Source organism: Heterodontus francisci, chromosome 22 (genome assembly GCF_036365525.1).
Source record: "Heterodontus francisci isolate sHetFra1 chromosome 22, sHetFra1.hap1, whole genome shotgun sequence".
NCBI classification, from domain to species: Eukaryota; Metazoa; Chordata; class Chondrichthyes; order Heterodontiformes; family Heterodontidae; genus Heterodontus; species Heterodontus francisci.
This window is the reverse complement of record NC_090392.1, coordinates 82,889,521-82,902,544: the sequence shown is the minus strand read 5'-3', so window position 1 is coordinate 82,902,544 and position 13,024 is coordinate 82,889,521. Positions and strand designations below refer to the sequence as shown.

Genomic DNA, 13,024 nt, shown 5'->3' with positions numbered 1-13,024 from the left:
GGAGAGAAGCTAGATGGTCCAACTGGAAAACACGCAATTGAATTGGATTGACTGATGTAATTCATTACTGACATAACAAGCACCCGAAATAATTCCAATCGCCTGGATTAAAGGGAAAGCCTCGTAACCGGTCTACATAGAGTACTCAATCTGTGACTCACTAAAGGCCGAGGGAGTTTCCCCCAGATGTGACTGGGACATCTCAAGCGGACATCACTGGCTGCAGACAGCTGGAGCATTTTGATGAGGTTAAACGTTACTTTCCCTCAAACTCCAGTAGCTCAACATCCGCCAGAATACACCGAGCCAGACAGTGTCATTTTGACTGTCTGCCGGTATCCAGTATCCTGAACTCACATCACTGACAACGTCCCAGAACTAAGGAGTATTCGAGCTTCGGGGCGGATCAGCAGCTCCTGACCCAGGAAACAACAGCCAAGGTCCCGTAAAGGTATCAACAGAAAAATGGACAAAAGAATCGGCAGTTGCCGATCGTGGGTTCAGGTGAAACTGGTAAATGGCGAGACCCATCAGCCATTCTCACCAGGAGTGGCCGAGAATGTGGAAAAATAACAGCAAGAGTGATCTAGACAATATTCCAAACACAACTTCTCCGAAAGTGCAGCTGAGCGAGGGAGTGCTCGCCAGGCCTCTCTCCTTCAGCAGTTTCACATCCTCTTTAACCCTTCATATGCCAGTACATTCTGTACTACCCAGCAAAATCTACAAAATTCATTCAGTTATGGAATGACGGATGATTTAGATACTTCAGCATTTACTGAATAAATTAAGTAAAAAAATACAACTGAACAGTTCCAGGCCAGACATTATTGCGACCTTTGCCACAGCCTTTAGCAACTGAATGGGAAAAGAATGATTCATACTACACACGAAATTAATTTAATACAATACATGTAATCACTTGTCAACTATCTGGAAATCCTCGGGGCAACCTGCTCAGCTGAGTCTAAACAGTCAGTGTCAACACCGGTCACCAGAAAATCCCACCAGTACCCAACATTGGAGCCTGGGAATGGGTTTTATTCTGCACGGTTTAAGGGTTAATCCGAGCTGGGACTGGACTAAATTTGAATAGTGACCGTGCGAAGGGAGTAAAGCCAGAGGGAGAAAAACAAAACTGTAACTTCCTGCCGCTCACAACTCTAAATTACTGCAAATATCGACAGTCGCGTTTTCTAAAACAGCCTCCGCTGCTTTTTTATGCCTGTTAAACAGCTGTTTTTATAATCCGGTAGAGGTGTCACATAGCCCACAGAATGTTGGAATTTACGGCAAAAAGCAGACACAGCTAGAGCCCATCGCATTGTGTGAGAGTAATATACTGAAGTTCATTCTCTCTCAGATTCACGGTATGAAGAGAATGTTCCGAATATGGAAATGAAATCATGATGGAAACAGTTACAAATATCACAGGTTAAAAGTTGTGACTTGTCTCTGTTCAGGACACTTTCAGCAAAAACAATTGATGTGCTGAGACTCATTTGTAAAATTCTGAATCACAGCAACAAGCGAGATGATAAACTGCATCTAAAGTTTAATAAAAATTATTTATCAAGTTCCACCCAATCTGTAACTTAAAACACTTTACCTGCTCGCTCGCGTTGCTGTGAGAGGGTAGCTCCAACATCCGATGATTTATCAGTGCCGACACTCATCACGGAAAGGAAGCAGCTGATTTCAATAAAACACGCGGCTTTAAAACAGAAACAGACAGCCAGTAAAATGAAGCTGATCAAATGGGCAATACCATCATTCTCCTCACTCGCCCTCAAAGACAACACAAATTTGCTTCAGCTGGACAGAAGGTGAACTGTTCAGCAATAATTACCTTGCAGCAACTCGGCCTGAACTCTCCCTGTTCACACTCCTCAAAAAACCTGGTTACTTTTCCTGAAGCTTCCACACACACAGCAGGCGACAGCAGGTATAATTTAGGCAAATTTTGACTGTCTGAAACACTGCAGGTGGGTCGCAGTTGCTTTTGACAGTTTTGCTCGCTGTGAGTTTAGGTGCCTGGCAAAGAGTTATTTGCATATCATCATCAGAGTTTGTGCAGCCGGAGCCAACCCATCCTCCCTCATTTGTTTAACTCAACAACTACCAGCTCTGAATAAACAGGATTATCTTTTAACTTTGTTATTTATAACTAAAAATTCAGAAAGCTAGTATTGGGTGAAGGTGCTGTCCTGTCCTCTGTTTGGGGTGTGTTAAATTCCAGCGATCACTTCCTCAGGTGGCTGCTGTTCAACATAAAACCCACTGCAAACTTCTCATTAAAGGCGCAGTGGGACCAACATTGTTTCATGTGATCAGGACTCACAACAACACTCGTCCTTCGAGATGAGTAAAGCTCCTGGAAGCGACGGCCCTGTGGGACTGGATCGGCCCGGACCTGCTGGAAGTATACGAGAGTATGCTCCTGGGTGGCAGCATGTCAGAATCCACGAGGAAATGCATCATCACCTCATCTACAAGCGGAAAGGGGAGAGGGCAGAAATCAGAAATTGGCGGCCCATCTCACTGCTTAATGTTGACTACAAGATTCTGTCCAAAGTCATCACCAGTCGAGTCAAGTCTGCTCTGGAGTTGGTGATTCACCCTGACCAGACCTGCACTCTACCCGGCAGGAAGATCTCCGATAGTCTCGTGCTACTCAGGGATACAATCGCCTATGTACGGGACAGGAGGGTGGACACCTGCCTCATCAGCCTGGATCAAGAGAAGGCTTTTGACAGGATATCACACACCTACATAATGGACGTGCTCTCCAAAATGGGGTTTGGGGAGGGAATCTGCAATTGGATCAAACTGCTCTACACAAACATCAGTAGCGCAGTCTCAATCAATGGGTGGGAATCAGAAGGTTTCCCGATCCAATCTGGAGTCAGACAGGGCTGTCCTCTCTCCCCTGTCTTGTTTGTTTGCTGTATTGAACCCTTTGCTGAGTCTATTAGGAAGGATGCGAGCATAGCAGGGGTGACAATCCCAGGCAGCGGAGGCGCTCAGGTTAAAACCTCCCTGTACATGGATGACGTCGCCGTCTTCTGCTCGGATCTGCTGTCTGTGCGCAGACTGATGAGAATCTGCGACCTGTTCGCACTGGCCTCGGGAGCCAAAATAAACCGTGGCAAGAGCAAGGCCACGTTCTTTGGGAACTGGGCCGACCGATCCTTTGTCCCATCCACTGTCAGGTCAGACTATCTGAAGGTGCTGGGGATATGGTTCGGAAGGACCGGGGCGTGCACCAAAACCTGGAAGGAGTGAGTAGCCAGGATACACCATAAACTGAGCGTGTGGGAGCAGCGATCTTTGTCCATTGTGGGTAAGAACCTGGTCATTAGGTGCGAGGCATTCACGTTGTTGCTGTATGTTGCGCAGGTCTGGCCCATACCCCACTCCTGCTCCATGGCAGTCACCTGAGCCATCTTGCACTTTATCTGGAGATGCAAAATGGACACAATCTTCAAACCTCTGGATAAGGGTGGAAAAAAGGTACCCAACATCGCCCTCATCCTGATGACTACCTTCGTGTGTGGCTGCAGAAAGCTGTGTGTAGAGCCCCAGTACCCAAACTCCAAGTGTCACTACCTGCTGAGGTTCTATCTGTCCCCAGTGTTGTGAAGGATGGGTCTGGTCATACGGCCGCGGAATGCTCCATCCAGTTGGGCCGTGCCGTACCACCTATCCTTCATGGAAAGGTTTGTGCAGAAAAACACCTTTAACCACCAATCCATCAGGCAGTGGTCTGCACGGAATGTCCTCAAGGCCCTACGGGATAAGGAGACAGTGGATCCTGTCGGATGGTTCCCCGATCAGACTGCCAAAGCCATTTGGCGGAATGCCTCATCACCAGAACTTTCAAACAAGCACCAAGATGTAGCTTGTCTGGTGGTGAGAAGGGCCCTCCCTGTCAGTTCCTTCCTGCACGCCTGAAGTCTCACACCCTCTACATGCTGCCCTCGAGTTAGCCGTGGTGGGGAAGAGACCGTTGCCCACCTCCTTCTGGAATGTGTCTTTGCAAAGTAGGTGTGGAAAGAGATGCAGTAGTTTTTGTCGCGGTTCATCCCAAGCAGCTCTGTAACACAGGAGTCTGTGCTCTACGGGCTGTTCCCAGGGACGCACACCGAGATAAACATTAACTGCTGCTGGAGGACTGTCAATTCGGTGAAAGACGCCCTTTGGTCTGCCCGAAACTTGCTGGTCTTCCAGCGCAAAGAGTTGTCCATGACCGAGTGTTGCAGACTGGCACATTCCAAGGTCCAGGACTACGTGCTGAGGAACGCACTAAAGCTTGGGGCAGCCGCAGCAAAGGCTCAATGGGGAAAGACCACAGTGTAAGGTTCCCCCACCAAGCTGAACTGAGGGGCTGGACCCATGGGAAACCCCTCTGGTTGTATACACCAAATATGGTTGAGCTGTAAAATGTACATGGCATGTAAAATGGAATGGAAGTGTTGTGAGGCAACTCACTCCTGTATTGAAGAAAACTGATTTCCTTTGCACTTTCTGGAATGTCAACTTGGTGCTGTTTTGAACTGTTTTGTAATGTGTTTTTTGTTACAGATTTGTATGAATTAAGTATATTTTTGGGAAAAAAAGGACTCTCAACAACACATCCGACTGTTTGGAGTAAAGACATTTCCTCTCTGCAATCAGCTGATGCCCAGATTTAGACAACATTTCTCTCCCCACCAGTGAAGGAGATGGTGATTTAGTCTAAAAATAGCAGTGATTACTCACCATTGTGGCACCAGTAGCAGCTGTAACCTCAGCCTGGCAAAACCCAGACCCCTGACCTCAGGCTGGCAAAACCCAGACCCCTGACCTCAGGCTGCAAAACCCAGACCCCTGACCTCAGCCTGGCAAAACCCAGATCCCTGACCTCAGGCTGCAAAACCCAGACCCCTGACCTCAGCCTGGCAAAACCCAGACCCCTGACCTCAGGCTGGCAAAACCCAGACCCCTGACCTCAGCCTGGCAAAACCCAGACCCCTGACCTCAGGCTGGCAAAACCCAGACTCCTGACCTCAGCCTGGCAAAACCCAGACCCCTGACCTCAGCCTGGCAAAACCCAGACCCCTGACCTCAGCCTGGCAAAACCCAGACCCCTGACCTTAGCCTGGCAAAACCCAGACCCCTGAACTCAGCCTGGCAAAACCCAGACGCCTGACCTCAGCCTGGCAAAACCCAGACCCCTGACCTCAGCCTGGCAAAACCCAGATGCCTGACCTCAGCCTGGCAAAACCCAGACCCCTGACCTCAGCCTGGCAAAACCCAGACCCCTGACCTCAGCCTGGCAAAACCCAGACGCCTGACCTCAGCCTGGCAAAACCCAGACCCCTGACTCCAGCCTGGCAAAACCCAGATGCCTGACCTCAGCCTGGCAAAACCCAGACCCCTGACCTCAGCCTGGCAAAACCCAGACCCCTGACCTCAGGCTGGCAAAACCCAGAACCCTGACCCCAGCCTGGCAAAACCCAGACCCCTGACCTCAGGCTGGCAAAACCCAGAACCCTGACCCCAGCCTGGCAAAACCCAGACCCCTGACCTCAGCCTGGAAAAACCCAGACCCCTGACCTCAGGCTGGCAAAACCCAGACCCCTGACCTCAGCCTGGCAAAACCCAGATCCCTGACCTCAGGCTGGCAAAACCCAGACCCCTGACCTCAGCCTGGCAAAACCCAGACCCCTGACCTCAGCCTGGAAAAACCCAGACGCCTGACCTCAGCCTGGCAAAACCCAGACCCCTGACCTCAGCCTGGCAAAACCCAGACCCCTGACCTCAGCCTGGCAAAACCCAGACGCCTGACCTCAGCCTGGCAAAACCCAGACCCCTGACCTCAGCCTGGCAAAACCCAGACGCCTGATCTCAGCCTGGCAAAACCCAGATCCCTGACCTCAGCCTGGCAAAACCCAGACCCCTGACCTCAGCCAGGCAAAACCCAGACCCCTGACCTCAGCCTGGCAAAACCCAGACGCCTGACCTCAGCTTGGCAAAACCCAGACCCCTGACCTCAGCCTGGCAAAACCCAGATGCCTGACCTCAGCCTGGCAAAACCCAGACGCCTGACCTCAGCCTGGCAAAACCCAGACGCCTGACCTCAGCCTGGCAAAACCCAGACCCCTGACCTCAGCCTGGCAAAACCCAGACGCCTGACCTCAGCCTGGCAAAACCCAGACCCCTGACCTCAACCTGGCAAAACCCAGACCCCTGACCCCAGCCTGGCAAAACCCAGACCCCTGACTCCAGCCTGGCAAAACCCAGACCCCTGACTCCAGCCTTGCAAAACCCAGACCCCTGACCTCAGCCTGGCAAAACCCAAACCCCTGACCTCAGCCTGGCAAAACCCAGACGCCTGACCTCAGCCTGGCCAAACCCAGACCCCTGACCTCAGCCTGGCCAAACCCAGACGCCTGACCTCAGCCTGGCAAAACCCAGACCCCTGACCTCAGCCTGGCAAAACCCAGACCCCTGACCTCAGGCTGGCAAAACCCAGAACCCTAACTCCAGCCTGGCAAAACCCAGACCCCTGACCCCAGCCTGGAAAAACCCAGACCCCTGACTCCAGCCTGGCAAAACCCAGACCCCTGACCTCAGGCTGGCAAAACCCAGACCCCTGACTCCAGCCTGGCAAAACCCAAACCCCTGACCTCAGCCTGGCAAAACCCAGACCCCTGACCTCAGCCTGGCCAAACCCAGACGCCTGACCTCAGCCTGGCCAAACCCAGACCCCTGACCTCAGCCTGGCAAAACCCAGACCCCTGACCTCAGCCTGGCAAAACCCAGACCCCTGACCCCAGCCTGGCAAAACCCAGACCCCTGACCCCAGCCTGGCAAAACCCAGACCCCTGACCTCAGCCTGGCAAAACCCAGATCCCTGACCCCAGCCTGGAAAAACCCAGACCCCTGACCCCAGCCTGGCAAAACCCAGACCCCTGACCTCAGCCTGGCAAAACCCAGACCCCTGACCTCAGCCTGGCCAAACCCAGACGCCTGATCTCAGCCTGGCCAAACCCAGACCCCTGACCTCAGCCTGGCAAAACCCAGACCCCTGACCCCAGCCTGGAAAAACCCAGACCCCTGACTCCAGCCTGGCAAAACCCAGACCCCTGACCCCAGCCTGGCAAAACCCAGACCCCTGACAGCCTGGCAAAACCCAGATCCCTGACCCCAGCCTGGAAAAACCCAGACCCCTGACCCCAGCCTGGCAAAACCCAGACCCCTGACCTCAGCCTGGCAAAACCCAGACCCCTGACCTCAGCCTGGCAAAACCCAGACCCCTGACTCCAGCCTGGCAAAACCCAGACCCCTGACCTCAGCCTGGCAAAACCCAGACTCCTGACTCCAGCCTGGAAAAACCCAGACCCCTGACTCCAGCCTGGCAAAACCCAGACCCCTGACTCCAGTCTGGAAAAACCCAGACCCCTGACTCCAGCCTGGAAAAACCCAGACCCCTGACTCCTGCCTGCCAAAACCTCTCTGAATGGCCACAGCATCAATCCACAATCAGGACAATGATAGTCTGTGCCCCTCATCCACATTGTCCAGCGTACATTAGACGGGCAGTGCGAAAACCATAGAATAATACGGAAGGAGGCCATTTAACCCATTGTGTCTGTGCCAGCTCTTTGAAACAGCTATCCAATTAGTCCTAGTCCCTGCTCTTCCCCACAGCCCTGCAGATTTTTCCTTTTCCAGTATTTATCCCATTCCCTTTTGAAACTTACAATTGAATCTGCTTCCACTGTCCTTTCAGGCAGTGATTGCAGATCCCAACAACTCGCTGTGTAAAAAAATTCTCCTCATCTCCCAATTATTTTAACTCCTATCCTTTGCTTACCAACCTTGCTGCCAGTAGTTTTTTCCCCCCTTATTTTATTTATCAAACCCTTCATTAGCATGGGTGGGGGGTCAGTTAGCGAGCATGAAATGCAGAAAAATGCCAACAGCGCGGGTTCAATCCTCGTACCAGCTGTGGCAGTTCATGGAGGCCTGTCTCCTTTCCTTTCCTTGCCTCCATGCTTGTGGATTGGAAGTTCGCAAATGTAATCCTACTATTCAAGAAAGGAGGGAGGGAGAGAGAAAACAGAGAACTACAGACCAGTTAGCCTGACATCAGTCTTTGGAAAAATGCTAGAATCTATTATTAGGGATATGGTAACAGAGCACACGGCTGGCAAAAGTTTAGAAAGAGAAGGGAGAAAATCGCCTTTCATTCCACTGGGTGTGGAGGTGTCAGGCAGGCCCACACCTGCCAAGCATGAGGCAAATTAATTTCACCACATGGACATTAAATTTCAAACTGTTGTTGAAGCAAAGAAAGGACATTCTTTAAATAAATGCCAGATCATGGCTGGAAAGTCATTTGCATATTAACAGACAATGTTTGGAAATGACAAAGGACCATTCCCTGACACATTCAACCCACAATGGGTGGTAGCATCCGGAATTTTACCCACAGATAAACAAGAGAAATTGGAAGTGGGCAGCCAAATTGTTCCCAATCAAAAAGAGCAAATCAGTACAGGTTTTCTTGTCATTGTGTGTGCTTGAATACTAATATGTCTGCAACCGAAGCTAGTAGCTCCCCAAGCCAGGGTGAAATAACTTGGGATAAGTCAAAAGCACTGTCCATGGAGGAGTTGAGGAAAATGGATGAGCAGTGTGGGATCACTGTACGTGGCAAGGCTAGGAAGTCTGAACCCCTAAGTCTAGTGGCCTACCATTTTTCCCTTAAATCTGAAGAAGCAGAAACAGTGTTAGAAGTAGACCCCGACAGGGTATTGCTAGCAAAGATACAATTGGAACAGAGGAAACTTGAATTAAAGAAGAAAGAGAGAGGGAGGAAAGAGTGAGAGAGGCAGGAGAGGGAGAAAGAGAGAGCCTTCCAGAAGGAATCTGAAGAAAATGAAAGGCAGGAGAGGGAAGAGAGAAAGAATATTTCAGAAGGAATGTGAAGAAAGAGAGCTGAAGTGGCTTGAGTTAACTAGGGGGCGACAGAGTAACCCCGGCGAAGGCATGGCCAATTTGGAGGAGCATAATTCAGGGCTGGGTACAGAATTGTTAAAACTAGCTCAACTAATTCCAAGATTCAATGAGGAGGATGTAGAAGAATCTCTTGTGTTCTTTGCAAAACTTGCAAGGCAGCTAAAATGGCCAGCTGAGACCTGGCCTCTTTTACTGCAAAGCAAGCTAACTGGTAAAGCCCATGAGGTTTATTCCCTGTTGCCAGATGAGTTCATCAAATTATGAACTGACAAAAAGTGCTATCCTCTGGGCATATGAAGTAGTACTGGTAGCCTATCAGCAAAAGTTTAGAACCCTCAAGAAACAAGCTAATCAAACTTACCTGGAATTTAGAATTTAGAATTTTAGAATTTAGAACATTACAGCGCAGTACAGGCCCTTCGGCCCTCGATGTTGCGCCGACCTGTGAAACCATCTGACCTACACTATTCCATTTTCATCCATGTGTCTATCCAATGTCCACTTAAATGCCCTTAAAGTTGGCGAATCTACTACTGCTGCAGGCAGGGCGTTCCACGCCCTTACTACTCTCTGAGTAAAGAAACTACCTCTCACATCTGTCCGATATCTATCACCCCTCAACTTGAAGCTATGTCCCCTCGTGTTTGCCATCACCATCCGAGGAAAAAGATGCTCACTATCCACCCTATCTAACCCTCTGATTATCTTATATGTCTCTATTAAGTCACCTCTCCTCCTCCTTCTCTCCAACGAAAACAACCTCAAGTCCCTCAGCCTTTCCTCGTAAGACCTTCCCTCCATACCAGGCAACATCCTAGTAAATCTCCTCTGCACCCTTTCCAAAGCTTCCACATCCTTCCTATAATGCGGTGACCAGAACTGCACGCAATACTCCAGGTGCGGTCTCACCAGAGTTTTGTACAGCTGCAGCATGACCTCGTGGCTCCGAAACTCGATCCCCCTACTAATAAAAGCTAACACACCATATGCCTTCTTAACAGCCCTATTAACCTGGTTAGCAACCTTCAGGGATTTATGCACCTGGACACCAAGATCTCTCTGTTCATCTACAGTACCAAGAATCCTCCCATTAGCCCAGTACTCTGCATTCCTGTTACTCCTTCCAAAGTGAATCACCTCACACTTTTCCGCATTAAACTCCATTTGCCATCTCTCAGCCCAGCTCTGCAGCCTATCTATGTCTCTCTGTACCCGACAACATCCTTCGGCACTATCCACAACTCCACCGACCTTAGTGTCATCTGCAAATTTACTAACCCACCCTTCTACACCCTCTTCCAGGTCATTTATAAAAATGACAAACAGCAGTGGCCCCAAAACAGATCCTTGCGGTACACCACTAGTAACTAAACTCCAGGATGAACATTTGCCATCAACCACCACCCTCTGTCTTCTTTCAGCTAGCCAATTTCTGATCCAAAGCTCTAAATCACCTTCAACCCCATACTTGCGTATTTTCTGCAATAGCCTACCGTGGGGAACCTTATCAAACGCCTTACTGAAATCCATATACACCATATCCACTGCTTTACCCTCATCCACCTGTTTGGTCACCTTCTCGAAAAACTCAATAAGGTTTGTGAGGCACGACCTACCCGTCACAAAACCGTGCTGACTATCTCTAATGTACTTATTCTTTTCAAGATGATTATAAATCCTGTCTCTTATAACCTTTTCCAACATTTTACCCACAACCGAAGTAAGGCTCACAAGTCTATAAATACCAGGGCTGTCTCTACTCCCCTTCTTGAACAAGGGGACAACATTTGCAATCCTCCAGTCTTCCGGCACTATTCCTGTCGACAATGACGACATAAAGATCAAGGACAAAGGCTCTGCAATCTCCTCCCTAGCTTCCCAGAGAATCCTAGGATAAATCCCATCTGGCCCAGGGGACTTATCTATTTTCACACTTTCCAAAATTGCTAACACCTCCTCCTTGTGAACCTCAATCCCATCTAGCCTCGTAGCCTGAATCTCAGTATTCTCAACAACATTTTCTTTCTCTACTGTAAATACTGACGAAAAATATTCATTTAACACTTCCCCTATCTCCTCTGATTCCACACACAACTTCCCACTACTATCCTTGATTGGCCCTAATCTAACTCTAGTCATTCTTTTATTCCTGATATACCTATAGAAAGCCTTAGGGCTTTCCCTGATCCGATCCACCAATGACTTCTCGTGTCCTCTCCTTGCTCTTCTTAGCTCTCCCTTTAGATCCTTCCTGGCTAGCTTGTAGCTCTCAAGCGCCCTAACTGAGCCTTCACGTCTCATCCTAACATAAGCCTTCTTCTTCCTCTTGACAAGCGCTTCAACTTCTTTAGTAAACCACGGCTCCCTCGCACGACAACTTCCTCCCTGCCTCACAGGTACATACTTATCAAGGACACGCAGTAGCTGCTCCTTGAATAAGCTCCACTATTTGAAATGAATAAGCAGCTGGCTTTTGACCAGTGGCTGAGGGCTCTTAAAGTACAGCTCAGCTATGAGAATCTCAGAGAAGTAATTCTGTTACAGGAATTTAAACACTCTCTCCCACTCTCCATAAAGACCCATGTAGAGGAGCAGTGGGTTCAGAGAGCCCAGCAAGCGGCCGTTCTAGCTGATGAGTTTGCTTTAATTTATAAGTCGATTTCCCAGGGGAGAACCTTTCCTAATCACCCCCACAAATCCGAAAAGGACAAAGGGTGGGAAGGTGATAGGAACCCAAGCAGTTCTGGGAGAGAAAGGAAAGCAGGAGACACAGGGGGCCCTCCTGTAGGCAAAAAGAAAAGTGCTGTGAGCAAGAGTGAGACCCGGAGACCTGTGTGCTTCCATTGTAATAAAGCAGGGCATTTAAAAGCTGACTGCTGGAAACTAAAGGGAAAGCCGGTCGGGTAAATCAGGGCGCACTCACTCAGTGAAGATGGGACCCTGATGGAAAGTACAGCAGAGCAACCCGTGGCTTTAACTGCAGTAAGGGTGCAACTCAGGAAGCTTACTGCTGTAAGTGCAGGAAAAGTTAATAGGATTCCTGAAGGTTATCAGGGTTTTGTGTCTGAAGGGAAAGTAACCCCACACCCAAGTGGGGCAAGCAAACCCATAGTAATTCTCAGGGACACAGGCCACTAGATCCCTTCTACTGGGAAAAGGCCTGACCTTTCTCCCAGAGAGTGCAGTGAACACCAGAATGGTGGTGAATGGTATTGGAGGGCAGTGTGTGTCTGTACCTGTACACCGGGTGTACCTGGAGTGCGACCGAGTTTCGGGACCGGTGACTGTAGGGATTGTCCCTAGTTTGCCTGTGAACGGGGCTGACCTGCTCCTAGATAATGATCTGGTGGGGGTGAAGGTGGTAGCCCCCCCTCCCCAGTAGTGAAAGAAAGACTGCAGGAGGTGAGAGAGTCAGGGCAGTGGCAGGAGACAGACCCTGCAGTTTTGCTGAAGGTGTAGTGGATCAGGCCATGATCAAAACAGCTCTCCCAGAGGAGACTGAATTGGTACTGCAGGCAGATGACCAGGTCTGTCTGTCTGAGACTTTCTTTGGAAAGTTGGGAGACACTGGGAATGAATTAAATGGATTTTCCCGAGAAGAGGCTCAGCGAGCCGACCCAGTATTGCGAGAGTTAGCACGGGCTGCCCAGTCTGAAAGTGAAGCAGAGGGAGTCCCTGATTGTTACTATTTAAAGAATGAGGTACTGATGAGGAAACAGCGTTCTCCTCACAGACCTGAGAGCAAGGAGTAGACAGGTACCGGAGAGAAATATTAAGAAGGGCCCTCGAGATTACAGCGGCTGTACATGCCAGTTTATGAAAGACCATAGCCCACATAAGACAGCGGTTAAACTGGCCAAAACTCCACAAAGATGTGGTGGAGTACTGCAGGAGCAGCCACATGTGCCAGGTTGAGGGGAAACCACAGCTTATAGTGAAACCTGCACCCCTAAGTCTGTACCAGTGTTAGGAGGACCTTCCAGCAGAGGGCTGGTGAACTGTAAGGGGCCCCTGC

The 13,024-nt window shown here is 49.8% G+C and overlaps 1 protein-coding gene across 2 annotated transcripts in view; it reads right to left on the bottom strand.

Annotated features, from left to right (window-relative positions):
• The window catches only part of pou2f3 (POU class 2 homeobox 3), a 53,025-nt gene extending 51,015 nt beyond the window's left edge, over positions 1–2,010 (bottom strand). For both annotated transcript variants that reach the window (XM_068054404.1, XM_068054405.1), the window contains exons 1-2: positions 1,850–2,010; positions 1,610–1,714 (exon numbers count right to left, since the gene is read on the bottom strand). In XM_068054404.1, the coding sequence (XP_067910505.1) occupies positions 1,610–1,676 (67 nt within the window). In that variant the 5' untranslated portion in view covers positions 1,677–1,714; positions 1,850–2,010. The remainder of the gene's footprint in view (positions 1–1,609; positions 1,715–1,849) is intronic.
• Between the last annotated feature and the right edge of the window lie 11,014 nt (positions 2,011–13,024).